The following is a 16,150-nucleotide window of genomic DNA, read 5'->3' on the forward strand; positions in this document are numbered from 1 at the left end:
TTGTTCTTTTGACTGTCCAAGGATATTCAATACTCTTCTCCAATACCACACAGTTCAAAGATGTCAGTTCTTATTCTGGCATCCTCGGTTATTGTTCAGCTCTCAGATACATAGCAGGTTTCTGAAAATAATATGGACTGAAACAGGCTCAACTTAGTTCTCAAACTGACATCATTACTCCTCAATAACTTGGAAATGATTTTGTAAAATACTATATATTACATAAGAGAGTCTTGAGCATTATGCAGAGTGAACTAATCAGTCTCATAAGGACAAATACTGTGTAAGACCATTATTGTAAAAACAGAAGGTTAGTTAATAACCAGGCTTGAAACTAGTTTGGAATTATTAGACAGCTGAGCAGAAGCTTGTTATAGGATGCAGAAATTGTTGATTGCACCTTGTTTCTAAATATATGAACATTTCCATTACTACAAAAGCCAATACACAAATATGTATAGTACTAAAATTTTAATAGTTCTAAATTACAAACAATACCTCTTGGTGGATTTTTGATACATTGAAGTCATGAAATATTACTTAACAATTACAAAGGATTGGCTTCCATCCAGCAACCTGATAGGTCATTCTTTAAATTAAAAAAGAGCTTAAGGGTTTCAGATGTGAAGGAAGGGAGTGGTGAAAATTAGGTATGATCCAAAAGGGATAGCAAGATGGAAAGCTTTGTGCTGATGGAATAGTTCTGATATTGTTTGTGATGGTGCTTACAGAAACCTCTGCATAAAACTATATGCATATGTGCATATGTCAGTTTTCTTGGTATGCTGTTATACTATCATGACCAAATGTATGCATTGAAGGGAATTGGAGGGCGTATATATGGAACCTCGCTGTGCTACTTTTACAACTTTCTATACTTTATAATTATTTCACAATGAAATTTTTAAGAAAAACTCATGTTGCCTCATCAGTTAAGAATAATAACAGAGGCCTACATGAGTAAACTGTAGAATTGTGCTGCAGCAATCATATAAAGAATTCTTTTACTTCATTGATTTTTTTGGCTTCTAATTTTCCCTTTCTCTCCTAATCAGTTTGGGTGGCTTCTTATCATTTCAGTAACACTTTGCAATAATCTAAACTCTATGCCTCCTCAATTTCCATACACCTACCTAGCAAATATCTGGAAAATGACTAAGGATGACAGAAGAAGGATCAATGCCTTTGAATTGTGGTGCTGGAGAAGAGTATTGCACATTCCATGCACTGCCAAAGGAGAAAAGAAAAACACAACAGGTTTGTCCTGGAGAGGATGAAAGCACACTTTTCCTGGGAGGCAAGGATTTTGACATTCTGTCTCACATACTTTGGACATACTGCAAGGAGGTACTAGTCCTTGGGGAAGGACATCATGCTTGGAAGCATAGAGGAACAAGGCAAGAGAGAAAGACTCTGGAGGAGATGGATTGACGCAGTAACTGGGGTAATGGGCATGCGGATCTTAGAGACGGTGAGATTGGCTCAAGATTGGAGAGTGTTCAGAACTGTTGTGCGTAGGGTTACTATGAGTTACAGGCAATTGATGGCACAACAACATAATAACAACAACATAAACCCCTGTTTTTTAGTGTAAGCATCTGAGCATATATGCAGCTTATTTTACTGCTAAATGGAATAAAAGCAGAGAATATCAGAAAACTGTCTAGTTGTGGTTTATTGAAAGATATTTGACTGTGTGGATCTTAACAGATTATGGCTATTCTTAACAATGAGAATTCCAGTGCACTTAATTATGCTTATATGAAATCTATACCTAGACCAAGAACTGTTGTCCAAAAAGAGCAAGGGAACACTGAATGATTTAAAATTGGGAAAAAATGTACATCAGGACTCTATCCTTTCTCCATGCCTATTCAATCTGTATGCTGAGAAAATAATTTGAGAAGCTGGACTTTATGAGTAAGAGTACAGCACAGAATTGGAAGAAGACTCTTCAACAACCTGAATTATGCAGATGACTTACTTACTTAAATTGAGGAGGATCTGAAGCATTCGCTGAAGGTGGTCAAGGACTGCAGCTTACAATATGCATTACATCTCACCAACAGAAATCCTCACCATTAGTCCAACAGACAACAGTATGATAGATGGAGAAAAGATTGAACTGTCAACAATTTCATCTTGCTTGGATCCACAGTCAACACCCACGGTACCAGCATTTAGGAGATCAGGAGGCATAACACTGGAAAAGTCTGCTTTCAGAGACTTCTTTAAAGTGCTGAAGTGCAATGAGGTCAGTTTAGAGACTAAGGTGTGCCTGATTCCACCCACAGTCTTTCCAATAATCAATGATATTGTTCTGTCGTTTCCACACTCTGCTGGGTCACCTTTCTTTGGAATGGGAGCAAATATAGATCTCTTCCAGTCAGTCGACCAAGTGGTCGTTCTCCAGATTTCTTGACACAACTTGGTGAGCACGTCCAGGGCAGTATCTGTTAGCTGAACTATGTCAGTTGGTATACATCTATTCCTGGGACCTTATTTTTTGCTATTTCTTTCAAAGCAGCTTGAACTTCTTCCTTCATCACCATAGGCTCTTGCTCATATGTTATTTCGTTAAATTCTTCTGTGTCTGCCAATTCCTTTCGATACAATGACTCAGTATATTCCTTCCATATTCTTTTGATACCTCTTGGATCATTTAATATTCTGCCTAAAGCATCCTTGATTATAGCAACTCGAGGTTTGAATTTGTTCTTCAGTTCCTTGAGCTTAAGAAATGCTGAGCGAGTTCGACCCTTTTGGTTTTCTGACTCCAACTCCTTGCACATTTCATTGTAATATTTTGCTTTGTCATTCTGAGCTGCCTTTTGAAATCTTCTGTTCAGCTCTTTAGTATCTTGAATTCTTCCTTGTGCTTTGGCTTCTCTACTTTTCTCAAAAGAGTTAGCTGTTTTCCAGTTCTACTTTACTTTTTTCTTACTTTCAATCTGAATTCCATTTATCATTTCACTAGCATAGATCTCACTAAGGTCATCAAGGACTCCCATGGAACTTGTTAAATCCGTACAAAGCTTGACCAGCTCTTGGGTTTGTTTTTTTTTCTTTTCTTTTCTTTTTATTATTGTTCTTTATTAATTTTCATGAAAATTTATGTAGACTTTGAATTTCCATTCATTCTTTGTTTCACTTTTCTACCTGCACACCCCCCTCGCCCCCAGTTCACTCTTCTCTTTGAAAAGTAAAAGAAAAAATTATTTCATTGGTATACAATCCCTCCCCTCAAGTCCACTCCACTGTGCAGCCTTTGTTCTGGACTCCTGTCTTGACAATAATACCTAATCATATATCCCTTTTAAACAGTTCTCTCCCTCAACTGCTTCAATACAGTATACATAACTTATCCCATCTTGGTTCTTTTTTTTTCTATAATTATATTTTATTAATTTTCATAAACATTTACAGAGATTTTGGGCTTCCACTCATTCATTGTTGCACTATTCTCTCTACCCTCCTCCCAGTTTGTTCTTGTCCAAATGCCACAGTGCTTGTCAAAGCCAGTTCTGATTAATCTTCTTTGTCAGGGTATCCTTTGCCATTCCCTATCACTCCTCCCTGAGAGAGACTTCACCCTGAGTCATAAGGAAAAGGGGACGGCGTATTCTCTTAGCTACTTCCTGCTGAAAAGGGATGCTGTGGGTTTCAGGGTGAAGATCTTCTCTCACTACTCTAAAGGGCCCCTTTGGCAGTAGGAAACACATAGACTATTATGGAGATTGATTTTGGAATTCAGATGCATTCTTATTGATTGTGCTTGGCTGTACATGTACATATCCTTCAAGATGTATCATGGGGGTGTTGCAACCTAGAAGACACAAATTTGACTAACAAGTTATAAGTACATGAGTCCAAAAATTATGGAAAAGTAAAAGAAAAGATTCTTTCATTGTTTTACAAACCCTCCCCCAGGTCCCCTCCACCATGCAGCCCTCGCTCTAGTCTCCTGTGATGACAGAAATACCCAGTTACATCTCTCTTTTAAACGGTTCTCTCCCTCCTCGGCTTCAATGCAGTATACATTATTGAACCCATCTTACTCAGTCTCTCCCCAACCCCAAAGACAGTCCCATTCTACAACAGTGGCATCATGTAATATTTGTCCTTTTGTGACTGGGATATTTCACTCAGCATAATGTTCTCCAGAGTCAACCATTTTGAATAATATTGCATGAGTTCCTTGTTTTTTAATGCAGCATAGTATTCCATTGTGCGAATATACCACAGCTTCTCTAGCCATTCGTTTGTTGATGGGCACTTAGGTTGTTTCCAACTCCTTGCTATTGTGAACAAAGCTGCAATAAACATGGGTGTGCATATATCTGCTTGGATGTCAGCTATGGTCTCTTCAGGGTATATTCCCAGTAGTGGAATTGCTGGGTCAAATGGTATCTCTATTTGCAACTTTTTGAGAAAGCGCCATACTGCTTTCCACAGGGGTTGCACCATTTTACACTCCCACCAACAGTGAATCAGGGTTCCAGTTTCTCCACAACCTCGCCAGCATTTGTTGCTTGCTGTTCTGTTAAATTTTGCTATTTTGACTGGGGTGAAATGATATCTCATAGTTGTTTTACCATCTTGGTTCTTGAGATGCTCATATGCCTGTGTTTACATGACTCAGACAACGCTGCCTCTCCTGTGGTATCTCTGACTTGTCTGTCTTCTCCCTTGGTGTCTCACCTCCTTAACTCACCATTAAACACTGGGATTTTTTTTAAACATTCTGTCCAGATCTCATTCTTTTTTCACCTTGCATTTTCTTCCTACATGACCTCATCTGTAGCCATAGCTTCAAATATGCGAATGACTTATAAAATTATGTTTCCAGCCAGATTTTTCTTTTGAACTCCAAACGTAGGTGTTAATGACATCATGTTACTCCTCCATTCAAACTTTTCTAAAAATGGTTCAATAAAAGTCAAAAGTTATTCAGAAGCACCTTTACTGGAGCTGTGGTGGAGTGGTGCCTTACATGTTGCACTGTTAACTCACAGTTTAATGGTTTGAATTCACCATCTGCTCCATGGGAGGAAAATGAGCAGTCTCCTCCTGTGAAGATTGCTAGCCCCCAAGACTAAATGGAGAGTTGCTGAAAGTGGTAACCAGTTCAACAGCAGTGGGCATATGTTTGTTTGCTACCTAACTTTCCGTTACTCCTTAACTACATTTTCTACTATTTCCTCTAGCTGTACAGACTCCTGTGATTGTCCTGGAATAAGTTGCGTGAACTCCTGTCTCAGAACCTTGAAAATTATTATCTCTGTTGAAACTCTCTCCCTTAAATGGCATGCCTCATGTACTCAATGTCTTCAGATTATTCTTACATATTAATAAGTATAGCTTTCTATTCTTCCACTTATTTTTTCTAAAGCATTTTTCATCAGATGTAATATTTATATCTATTCTTTATCATCAGCTTCTCTAAGTAATTCTTAAAAGAGTAGAATTTACTGTCACATTTTATTACTTAGATTCTTAAAAGGGCGTGACACAGAGTAGGTGCTTCATGAACATTCATCAGTTGAGCAATGGAGTTTTGTCTCATGATCAACCCTGGTTGTTCTTCCGTTCTTCATGAGTAAGAAACTGCACTACAGTCTTAAGGAAACACATTCAAATCCACCAGCTGCTCCACAGGAGAAGGATGGACAGTCTACTCCTGTGCAATTAAGTGCTTTTGAAAACCCCCTGGAGAGTCAGCTATGGGTCAGTTCTGACTTGATGGCACACAACAACAACAACAACATTTTACTTATCATATATGTGCTAATGGAACCCAAATATTTATTTCCATTCTGGATCTTTTTCTTCTAAACTCTTAACCTGTTTATCCATTGATTGCATGGGCATCTCCTCTTAGTATCCCATTTACTTCCATCCTATCACCTCCAATTTATGTACAGCCTCTTCCCCTTTTCTCCCACTTCTGTTCTCTGCTTCTCCGATTGTTTTCTCTCACAGAGAATGGCATCGTGATGGACTTCACTTACCAAGCGAACTCAGAATCTCTTCATTCAGTCTCCATCCTTAATGAATCAGTTAACCAGCACAACAATCGTGGATTGCTCAATCAGCTTCCCTGATGACCCCTCTGACCCTTCATCTTCCTCTAGTCTCTATTCCTCATTTCCTCTTGACTGACCTGTATAAAGGCCAAATCTGGCAAACATTGCCCTAATTAATACTCTTCTGTGAACTCCATTTGCCTCATAACGAATGTCAACTCTCTTACATGCTTTACAAGAGCATTCTGTTGCCTGGTTTCTAACATGCTTTAACACTTTCCAATCTTTTTTGAGATTCCAGTATAAATGTCTACGTTCTAGTCTATTTTTCAAATACTTCCTACTCTTATTTATCTAGGCCCATACATGTTGGTCTCTTGGAATAATATACTTTCATTCTCAATCTTTGATCTCTATTCATTTACCTTGAATATATATTTTCACTTTTTTTACTCACTTTATGTCAATCCCTCTAGGAAAAACAAATCCCTTTATCTTTCAAATGGGTGTGTGTTTCATCCAACTACCCCAAATTAGCCTACTGTAACACAGAAGGGAGCCCTGGTGGTCCCATCCATAAGGAGTTACACTGAAAGTTCTCTTTCTTCTCTTACAGTTCTAAGCCATCAGCTCTTAAGGAGAAGGATGAGCAATCTTTTTTCATATAACTTATGGCTTAAAAAACCTAATGGAGGGTGAGCTTTCAGTCAGTCCCAATTCAACAGCAAGGAGGTTTTCTTTCAGTTATATTTTAATGTATTTGTATTCCACCTAATGCATATACATAGAATACCATCTGACATAGATTGTCAAAGAATGTTCATTGAATAAATTGAATATATACCATTATCCTTTGCTACATAAACATATAATCAGTATGATTTTATATATCCTGAAGTAATCTTATTATTTTGAAGTTAATCTTAACTCTTTCTAACTAGCTATAATATCTTGATAGTTTTTCCCTCATTTGAAGCCTATTTTGTCACATGTGACAAAGGGACAGAAAAGAGAGGCTATAAGATTTCTTCAAGACTGAAAAAAGCAGAGCTTGTAGGGAATCAATTCAAAATATTAAAGCCTTTGGAAATAATAAGTTAACTCTAAGCAAATATGAAGAAATGCTTATAATCAATGTGATACATATATGTAATTTATATAATTTATACAATTACTCCCAGCTCCACCCTCCAGCAGGATACCACTTCACTTCTACCAATGCCTTCAGAATTAATGTCCCATTGTCCGACCCATGACTTGACAGCTTGTCAGAGATATTTTTTTTCCTGTGTCCAGTGTCTCTTAAGTTTACTTGTACTGTCTCCAAAGGGAAGGTGATGTGTCCTGTAGAACTCCTGTATAGATTGTGTTTTTCTTCTTGGCCTGAGGGCCGCAGGCCTGAGGACCCAACCGGTTTAGGCTCCGCCTTGGGGCTTGTTACCTGGAGGCATGTCAGAAGCTATTGTGGATGTCCTCTCTGGTGCCTGGCCTCAGCTGCTTCCCTCTGACTCAATCTCCAGAAGACAAAAATTCTCACTATTGGACCAATCAGTAGCATCAGGATGCATGGTGAAGAGATTGAGATTGTTCACAGCTTCAGTTTGCTCGGCCCCACGGTCAACACTCTTGTCACCAGTAGCCAGGAAATCAAAAAACGTATTGCGATGGGAAAGTTTGCAGTTAGGGACCTCTCTAAAGTACTCAAGAGCAATAGTGTCTCTCTGGAGACTAAGGTGTGACTGATACAGGTTATGGTCTTTGCAACGACTTGTTATGCATCAGAGAGTTGGACAGTGACTAGGGAGGATAGAAGGAGAATTAATGACTTTGAGTTGTAGTGCTGGAGAAGAGTATTGAATGTACCATGGACTGCCAAGAAAACAACCAGATTCATCCAGGAGAGGGTTAAACCAAGCTTCTCCTTGGAGACAAGGATTCTGGGGCTTCGCCTGACATACTTTGGACATGTTGTAAGGAGAGACAGGTCTTTGGAGAGAGACATCATGCTGGGCAGAGTGGAGGGACAGCGCAGGAGGGAAAGACCCTCTATGAGGTGGATTGATTCAGTGACTGGGGTAATCGGGATGGATGTGTCAGAGGCAGTGAGATTGGCACAGGATAGAGCAGGGTTTAGGGATGTTGTACATGTTGTACATAGGGTCGCTATGAGTCGCAAGCGACTCGATGGCAACATGCAATTACTATAATTATGTAATAATTTTTATAATTAGTAGGCTGACATTTCTTAAAATCTTGTATTATACATCAGTTAAACATATAAATCTGTATGAAGAATTGGTTATGCAGCACTAATTATAATTAGCCTCTGTGCTACAGAAGAAAGTGAAACATAGAATCCTTAAAAGAAGAATTCAAAGGTGTCTTAACACTTATAAAATACTAGTAGCCATCTCTGATGTACTCTCGTGTAATACATGAGCCTAGGCCTAGGAGGAGTAAATGTAAAATACTAATGCAGCTGTTTCTGTTGTTAGGTATAATCAAATAGGGACTGATTCACAGCTGACCCTCCAGCACGTTTTCAGAGGCAGTAAATTGGTTGAGAGGAGTTTGTCTATCTTTCTACCACAGAGTAACTGGTGGATTCAAACTATGTTCCCTTGGTTTGCCAGTACAACTTCGTACCACTAAGCCAGCATTAGTCAACATTTGTTTTTAGAAAAAAGAGATACATGGCTTCAGGTGTTAAGTCCAGGTATTTTCCATAATCTGTGCTGAAATTTGGTTGAAAATCAGTCTAATGCATATCTTGGAAGAGTTGATTTCTTAAATGGATTCAGATCTTGCTCGCCAAGTGCTGGCGTGTTACATGGATTGTTACAATGTCATAGTCTTGTGGGTAACTCCAGGAAGGAAGTTTGGTTTCAAATGCTTGTGTCATTTGTAGAGCTAAAATAAGCAGAATATCAGAAGATATTATATTGATAATCTATTATAATACATTATGAGAAGAAATAAAAATTTTATCTGAATTCTTATGGAGGTTGTGAATTAAGTTTTCTAGGAGGCTCACTCATTTTTGCTATTCTTCATATACTAGTTTGCGCCTCTTGTCAATAAAAACTCCAAAAGAAGAAAATTATACTTAGCAAGTGTTGCAATTATTTCAGCTGTTTTTAAACCTAAAGATAAGATATAGTAAGCAGAGTCACTGAATAAACATAACCTACTTTGAGGTGTGAGAGCACACTGAAATGCTTTATTGTAGCTTATAATGGCATGTTAAAGGAAAATTTCAAAACCATTCACATGAAGGGCCATGTTCCAACTCCCTAGAATTGTTCAGCATGGTATTAAGAAGCCACATGTGAAAACTGTTCGAAATGTTCAATTCTGAAAGCTTATTTAACTGTCGTCTCTTTGCAAAGCGATATACTCCATTCTGTGCTTTTGGCTGTTATTTGGTATTTATAGAATCCCATCGGCATACCTGGAACTTTACTGAAGACATAAGCAAAGATCAGTGTCAGTGACTGTAAACTATTTTCCATTCTATTTATATGAGCTTAATAAATAGTAAAGGACTTGGCTGGTGTAGAGCCAATAGATTAGTAATGTAGCATGGAAATTGCTCTGAAAGTTCAGATTTGGATTCTCCTACTACTAGTGTTACCAAATGTTAAAGCTTCTCTGAAGGAGTCTTAGAATAGAAACACCACTTTAAAAATACGTTGTTACTCTTAGACTGAGACTAATGGGCAAGTGTTCTAACTCAACCACCTTAGCTTATTTTTCCCTTATTAAGCTGCTGAAGAAGACTCCCAGGTGTTAGACAAGTCTTCACCTAGAATGTCGTTCTCAATTGAGGTGTCATACATACTGAAGTACTTTCTGAGGGATTAATAAAGGGGGTTAAACTTTCAGCAAGTGCATTAACAATTGCGCACAAGATACTCTCTTTGTTTTATGTGTGAAAACCTTAACAATGGAAAAGATTATGCGAATTGCTTCTCTCTTAAGGCCTTACTCATTTGGTAGTTTTTCAATTGGAAAATGTCAAAAGTATGTTGTTATTGTGTGTGGTAGAGTCAGAATTGACACATAACAGATGTTCTGGTGAATTTTCAGAGGTAGTAAATCACAAGGAAGTAGATAACTCATACTTCTCCCTCTAGAGCAGCTGGTGGATTTGAACCATGTGCCTTTGAGATAGTAGTGCAGTTTCTTACCACCAGGCCACTAGGATAGGATTTTTTTAAAAAGGTGTATCAGAACTTGAACATCGGAATAACATTATACATGAAATATGTCTTAAGCTAGGACTTGAAAAATAGAAAGAAGCTGATATATATCAGCAGCAGAGAGATTATTTCAGAAGAAAGAGTCAAGGGATGTAATACAGCTTTCAGGGAGAATAATTGGTCTGTGTTTGGAAGGGGAATTGTACTAAAGAATAATAAATGATACATTTTACAAGATTGTTAGCAGCCAAATTGCTTAAAAGGGAAGGAGATTAATAGACATTTTGTAACATATTTTTTTCCAGGCATTGTATTCAATACTCCTCTAGTGTTACCTACTCTTGTATCCTATCATATTTTTATCCAATAATTGCCCTGAAAAATAATAAAACTTTAAAAAATATAAAAATATCAATAGAGTAATAGTTACTTGTTTGGTTTTCCCCATTGTATGCAGAAAAGCCGTGTGCCCTGTTTTGCTCCCCTGTTGGAAAAGAACAGCCCGTCCTTCTGTCAGAAAAAGTGATGGATGGAACTTCTTGTGGACATCAGGGCTTAGATGTCTGTGCAAATGGCCGATGCCAGGTAAGTAATCCCGAAGGAAAGAACGTATGTTTCCAGTCAGTCGCTGAACACTTATGTGTTCAGTAGACCACTGAGGAGCTTATACTGAGTGGTGGAAAAGTCTAGACAAACATTCAAAAGATCTGACGATAATCCTGATTCAAATTTACCTTGAGCATGTCTAATCTGCTTTTATCTTTATTGCACAGAGAATCTAATAGATGACTCCTAAAAGCCATGAGTAACTCAAAGAATCTGAGAGTTTTATTGTGTAATGTATACATTGTAGTTCTAAAATTGGAACACTACCATGCATTGTATGTCAAGATATTCCAGGCCCCAAATCCGAGCACTCTAATTCTCCATGTCTTGTGTCCATGTCTTGAGCCATGTAGCAAAAACCTATGAAGCCAGCCCTATTACTCACTCACCATTAAAACAGTCCAAGCACAAAGAACCAACTGATTTTCTAATGTATATTCAAGTTTCTTATATTAGATATTTAATTTGTGTCTCCATTATTTTTTGAAAACTAATGTCAGTTTACTCTGTGTGTTTATGTGCTGTTCATTTATCTTGAGAAAACAGAATTCTGTCAGTGTCAGAATAGTATAATGAAAAGACCAAAACAAAGTCTAGATAGAAATTGCTAGCTTTGTCATTGTCTCAAGTTGGTTTTCCTGGCAGGGTAACAGAGTTCCTGGTAGTTCTAATGATTTATGGGTGAAATTAGTGACTAAGAGGGCCAGACATTTGAATCCACTGAGAGGTGAATCAGTAATAAGGCCTCCAATCTACTTCTGAGAAATGGTTGTTATTATATGGCATCAAGTTGACCATTTATAGCAAACTGATAGCAACTCTATGAAACAACAGATTTGAAGCTTTCCCTATCATGTGTTATCCTCACCATCTCTGATACACTCAAATCCACAGTTAAAGTCAGTCCATCTTGTTGAGGGTCTTCCTATCTTTCTCTTACCCTCTACTTTCTCCAGCATCCTATCATTATTTCCAGAACAACTGGATGCTCTTGATAACATGCTCGATGGTATTTCTCTATCCTTGGCCTTAAAGGAGCTCCCTGGTTACGCTTCCTTCAAGACAGCCTTGTTGATTTTTATTCACAGTCCATGAGATCATCAGTACTCTTCTACAAAACCACAATTCAAAGCCATCAATTTTTCTTCTGAAATCCTTATTCATTGTCCAACCTTCAGAGGCATGGGAAGTAACTCAAGATATTGTAGCTAAGATCAGGCACACCTTATCTTTCAGCTGACATTGTTACTCATTGGCACTTTGGAGAGATTCTTGACAGCAGATTTTCTCAGTGTACACAGCTTTCAACTTCTTGACTGCTGGTACTTATGGTTGTTGATTGTGAATCCAAGTAAGATGAAATCATTGACAGTTTCAATCTTTTCTTCCTCTCTCATGTTGTTACCTCTTTGTCCAGTGGTGAGGATTCTTTTATTTTTTTTGTGTTGAGATGTAATCCATCTTTAAGGCAGTTGTCTTTGATCTTAAGTAAATGCTTCATCTCTTCACCTTCTCCAAGCAAGTTTGTATCAACTGCAAAATATAGATTGTTGACGTCCTCACACAAAACTGACATCAAGAAGCAACTTTCTGAACAGAAACAATTTTCAGGAAAGTTTATGTGTCAGAGTTATATTCTTTCTCCATAACTAGTCAATCTGTATGCTAAGCAGATAATAAGAAAAGTTAGACTATATGAAGAAGAATGTAGCATCAGGATTGGAGGAAGACGCATCAACAGCCTGTATTATACAGATGACACAACTTTGATCTGAAAAATTAACCATTGAAAATCCTTGGAGCACAGTTCTGTTCTACCATACATAGGTTCTTCATGAGACAGAGTCAAGTGGTTTGGGGGCAGATTAAAATGTGAAGTTAATACTGGAGTGAGTTAGTAGTTTCAGTCTTTTGGACAGGAGAGTGGTTGGGAGAGGGAGACATTGAGTTTGGCACAGTTATATGATGTCTTCAGCTGGCCGCATGGGGTGCTCTTCTTAATGGGGGAAATCCCCCTTTTTACTGATTTCTCCTAATGTTGGGTATATGTCACCTTAGAAAACAGTATGACTTTGGGAAAGGAAGTTTACTTCAGGCCAAGGAATTTTGGAAAAGGATCAGTAGCTGAGAGCCATGACTTCATATATCTCCCTGGTACAGAAAAATAAATCCTTTAATAACGAAAGGTGTGTATGAGTCACTTGTTTGTTGTTGTCATTGAGTTGAGCACAACTCATAGTGACCCTATGAACAGAAGGCCTGAAGCCTTTCAATAACTATCATCATTTATCAAAGTTCATAGAGTTTCCAGAGGCGTGTTGTTTAAGAAGTGGATGCCACCCCTGCTTCCATGACTAAGAGTATAACCCAAGGAAATCAGAGCAGAGGCACAGATGGAAACATGTACATTTATGTTCATGGTTATTCACAATAACAAGAAAACAGAAATACCTGTTAGCAAATGAGTAGCTAGAGAAACTGTGATACATTCCTACAGTGGAATGCTATGCAGCACTATGAAACAACCAATTTGTAAAATACTATATAATCTAGGTAAGGCCAGAGGACCCTGTGCTGAGTGAAATAACTCAGTTATGTAAGGACAAATAATAAATAGGACTGTTACTGAGGGGCGGAAGGATAGGGAGGAAATGGCACATCCATTCAGTCAATGAGCACTGTAAAGGATCAGGACTCGGGATGATCAACCTGGGAACAACTGATGAAAACACAATATAGTTATAGCAATTAGCAATTATGAGCAAGATGTTTAATTAGGAAGGGGAAGGAGGAATGAGGGAAGGGTAAAAACCACGATGGCACCAGAAATTAGCTAATTTTTATTTTAAAAAGTAGAACTAAGAAGCTATCTTCTTGAACAAATCATTTAAAACTTGTATGCACCCATTAACTATTCCATTTTGTCAGAGGAACTCGTTTACTTAGTGGTCCTTGACTTGTTTGTGTTACATGTTCTTTTGAGAATATAAGATAGTAGTGTTTTCCCCTCAGAAGATAGAACCCCTGAGATATGAACACCTGTGCACATGCACACATACACATTAGTTGCAAACAGTTGTAAGTCGTTGTAAACAGTTACACATTATGGATTAATCACTTCAGAGTACAGTAAATAGATTGGATTTATGATTAACAGGCTAAGAAAAAAACATGAGATTTAAATGCTTTCCCAGGTGTTACAGTTTGCCTGTATGCCCTAAAGTTTAAAGCACAGACAGATCCATGCATGATACCATTGGCATAAAAAATGATTCATAAATACATACTAATTTCCTTTATGTTTAGCAGAATATGGCAGTAATCTGAATTGGTATTTTTCATTTGTCTCTAAATACCATTGCAAGTATTTTACCTATGAACATTTCATCTTAAGAACTACTTGTTGTACAAGAAAAGATGTTAGGTCTATTTCAGAATTTTATATAAAGTCATTAAATCAGCATATTAATCCATGAATGTAAATTTTTAAAAGAAATTCTTTTCACAACTATATGTGTCAAACACAATAGCCTAAGTTGCTATATTCACTTAACAGTGTTATGTAAGTCAATCTACAGAGTCCCTGGCTAAATCATAGACCAGAACAAAAAAAAAGCCTACTCACATGTTAAGCTGATGGTTAATACTGAATTAGAGTTCTGTGAAATGACTTGTGACTTCGGATGACATTGAAATATGTCATCATTCTTACTTTTTAACTACAATTTCAATAAACTTGAAAGCACTCTTATTTCATGGGGACCCTCTTTGTATCAGGTTTGCCTAAAATGTGTTAAGCACCAGTGTTAAAAGCAGAATTTTAAGCTTGCTGAATGGAGTAAGGGAGCAAGTGACAACAGCCAGCGAAACCCACTTTGGAACTATGAGGTTTCTATCACTGAAAGGAAGAAACTTTCACCCTGTGTTCTGTTTAATTAGCCCCTCTCCAGAATACAGACACGGGACTTAGAATATTTGCTACTAGTTAAACTATGTAACGTTTATAATTAAACAACTTTGAATTTATGTGATCCTATGATTAACATAATGACTACAATAATAATGATCGAAAGAAGTGAGAATGACTCGTGATAGCACAAGGTTCAGATTTGTTCTTCACAAGGTCAGTGACCCAGAGGAAGCTAACAACAACAATATGTTGATAAGTGAGGATATTTGAAACTGCCAATGATACGGTATAAAGCTCTAATTTCTAGTAGATTAGAAAATAAATATTAAATAAAGAGTAAATAAACTTGGACCAGGAGACAGTAGTCAGGACAGAGCAAGGAAGCACTGTATGGTTCAAAATTGAGAATGGTGTAAGACAGGGATGTGTCCTATCTCCATAACTTTTTAACCTGTATGCAGAACAGATTATCTGGGAGGCTGGGCTCTATGAGGAAAAGGGTGGCATCAGGATCAGAGGAAGTCCATAACTGTGTTATGCAGAAGGCACAACCCTGCTTGCTGAAACTGAGGAAGACCTGAAGCACTTGCTGCAGAAGGTCAAGGGATGCAGCCTTCAATAGTCATTGAAGCTCATTATCAAGAAGACAAAGATTCTCACCACTGGGCCAATTGACAGCATCAGGATGGATGAAGAAGAGAATAAGATTATTAACAGCTTTAGTTTGCTTGGCTCCACAGTCATAACTCTTGGCACCAGCAGCCAGGAAACTAAAAGACGTATTATGATGAGAAAGTCTGCTGTAAGGGAGCTCTCCAAAGTACTGAAGAGCAATAATATCACTCTGGAGACGAAGGTGCACCTGATACAGGCTATGGTCTTTACAATCACTTGCTATGCATCAGAAAATTGGACAATGACTAGGGAGGATAGAAGGAGAATCAATGCCTTTGAGATGTGATATTGGAGAAAAGTATTGAATATACTGTGGACTACTAAGAAAATGAACAGGTTCATACTGGAGAAGGTTGAACCAGGCTGTTCCTTGGAGGCAAAGATTCTGAAGCTTCATCTCACATACTTTGGACATGTTGTAAGAAGGGACCAGTCCTTGGAGAGGGATGTCATGCTTGGGATGTGGAGGGACAGCTCAGGAGAGGAAGACCCTCTATGAGAGGGATTGATTCAGTGACTGGGGTATTGGCGGTAGGTGTGTTGGAGAAAGTGAAATTGACACAGGATAGAGCAGAGTTTAGGGCTGTTGTACATAGGGTCACTGTGAGTCGCAGGTAACTCGACTGCACATAACAACAACAAATTAAAAAGAACCCATGGTAGCATTTCAACCTTTTCTGTATGCAGAGCAGATTATCCGGGAGGCTGGGCTCTATGAGGAGAATTGTGGC

General features: G+C 38.0%; 1 protein-coding gene across 1 annotated transcript in view; it reads left to right on the forward strand.

Annotated features, from left to right (window-relative positions):
• Positions 1-16,150, forward strand: part of ADAMTS19 (ADAM metallopeptidase with thrombospondin type 1 motif, 19) — a 426,420-nt gene that overhangs the window by 285,063 nt on the left and 125,207 nt on the right. Inside the window, 1 exon segment of the mRNA XM_006886015.1 lies at positions 10,686-10,813. Coding sequence (XP_006886077.1) covers positions 10,686-10,813 — 128 coding nt within the window.

Source organism: Elephantulus edwardii, unplaced genomic scaffold (genome assembly GCF_000299155.1).
Source record: "Elephantulus edwardii isolate Elephantulus edwardi_28Jun2011 unplaced genomic scaffold, EleEdw1.0 scaffold00046, whole genome shotgun sequence".
Classification (NCBI taxonomy): Eukaryota; Metazoa; Chordata; class Mammalia; order Macroscelidea; family Macroscelididae; genus Elephantulus; species Elephantulus edwardii.